The following is a 1,454-nucleotide window of genomic DNA, read 5'->3' on the forward strand; positions in this document are numbered from 1 at the left end:
CCGATTTCGGAGTATCGGCGGGAGCGGGTCTCGGCCCGGCAGCAGCGGATGAGCGCCGGCTGCGCTTCTCCCGCAGCAAGATCCCCCTGCCTTCCTGTAGAGGTGGGTGGAAAAGGCCCCTCGGCCGCCCCTCTCCTGAGGCGTCATCTGTGCCGCCTCAGGGCACTCTCGTCCTGAGGCCCCAACTGCCACGGGCGCGAGCCCCGACTTCCCTCCCCCGCCACCGAGCTCACCGATGTTCCCCTCGATGGAAATCTTCCTGAGGCGCTTCTGGAAGCTGGAGTCGAGGGAGCTGGCGGGGCTGTAGCAATGCCGCTTGGCGGGGGTGGACATGGCGGCGCCGAGCGGGAGCACACGGGGCTCCCGGCTGCTCCAGCCCACTTTAAGTCTCCCGCCAGCCGGTGGGCGGGATGGCCGCCTCCCGCTGCCACTCCCCGGGAAGAGGCGGAGGCGCTGCCCCCTCCCTGCCGCGGTGGGCTGCGGGCTGCTGCTGCTGCTGCTGCCCGGCCAAGGGAGCGCGGCTGCCTCTGCCAAGCTGCTGCCTTCAGGGTTTTTTAAAATCGGTGTTCAGCAAGTGAAATCAAGCAGAGCTGCTTTGTTCAGGAAGTTACCGTAAAACGGTTCCACTTACTGATTTGATTTGCATTAACTTAAAACGACTTCTCCCTGTTGTTTGATTTACAGACATAAACTTTGAGAGCATCCTTTTTTCTTTTTCTCTTTTTTTTCTTCCCAGAAAGCCTCCAGCTTTGGGGGGAGGTAGTTGTTAGTGGTCTGGACTGGTATCTGTTAAACTAAACATTTTACGTAGCTATGTGAGAGATGAGGCCATGTAGACTTGCGGGCAGGCAGTGCAATGGCTCAGCCTGGGGCTGTCAGTCAGTTTTGGCATTGACGGGAAGGGAAACACGCACGGGTGAAGGGTCAGACGCTGCTCTGAGCAGCTTTGCTTCTCGGCTCCGAACCTCCAGCGTCAGTGTTGGCACGCCTGGGGTTTCATGGAGTCTGTTTAACTCTTGGTGTGGGTTCTCTATCACCTGTGTGGGCGACTGCCAGTTGAAACACGAACTGTGTGTTCTTTGCAGGGCAAAGAAAGGGGGTGTAGGATTCTCAGATGATAGTTAAATGCTTTACAGCAACTGTCTGAGGCTGTGCTACTGTAGTTATTTCTGTAATAATGAGACTCAGGGTTAAATCTAGCTAGGTCTGGTGTGTTTGGAGGAGATGGGAGGGAGTTATATTTTCCTTTCTTTTATCGTAATTGTGACCCATGTCTCTTCTCTCCCCATCTCCTACAAACACACCAGGCTTCAGTGACCGAAGCGAGCAGATTGTTTCACGTGGGGTAGCGTCAGCATTTGAAGCTGGTAAGTGCTAGTTCCCACACACCTCTTTGTTCAGCCAGACTCCTGCTCTCCGTGCAACGCGTGCCGCGCTGGTGCGGGGGGCGAGTG

The 1,454-nt window shown here is 56.5% G+C and overlaps 2 protein-coding genes across 6 annotated transcripts in view; one reads left to right on the top strand and one right to left on the bottom strand.

The window, feature by feature from the left end:
- LOC103904400 (deoxycytidine kinase) overlaps positions 1-452 on the bottom strand; it is a 6,602-nt gene extending 6,150 nt beyond the window's left edge. Inside the window, exon 1 of the mRNA XM_009285864.2 lies at positions 234-452. Coding sequence (XP_009284139.1) covers positions 234-333 — 100 coding nt within the window. The 5' untranslated portion in view covers positions 334-452. The remainder of the gene's footprint in view (positions 1-233) is intronic.
- An 803-nt stretch (positions 453-1,255) lies between these two features.
- HNRNPH1 (heterogeneous nuclear ribonucleoprotein H1 (H)) overlaps positions 1,256-1,454 on the top strand; it is a 9,398-nt gene continuing 9,199 nt past the window's right edge. For all 5 annotated transcript variants that reach the window (XM_019473855.1, XM_009285867.2, XM_009285866.2 and 2 more), the window contains exon 1: positions 1,256-1,367. In XM_019473855.1, coding sequence (XP_019329400.1) covers positions 1,271-1,367 — 97 coding nt within the window. In that variant the 5' untranslated portion in view covers positions 1,256-1,270. The remainder of the gene's footprint in view (positions 1,368-1,454) is intronic.

The sequence above is a fragment of the Aptenodytes forsteri genome, unplaced genomic scaffold, assembly GCF_000699145.1.
Source record: "Aptenodytes forsteri isolate BGI_AS27 unplaced genomic scaffold, ASM69914v1 Scaffold54, whole genome shotgun sequence".
In the NCBI taxonomy this organism is placed as follows: Eukaryota; Metazoa; Chordata; class Aves; order Sphenisciformes; family Spheniscidae; genus Aptenodytes; species Aptenodytes forsteri.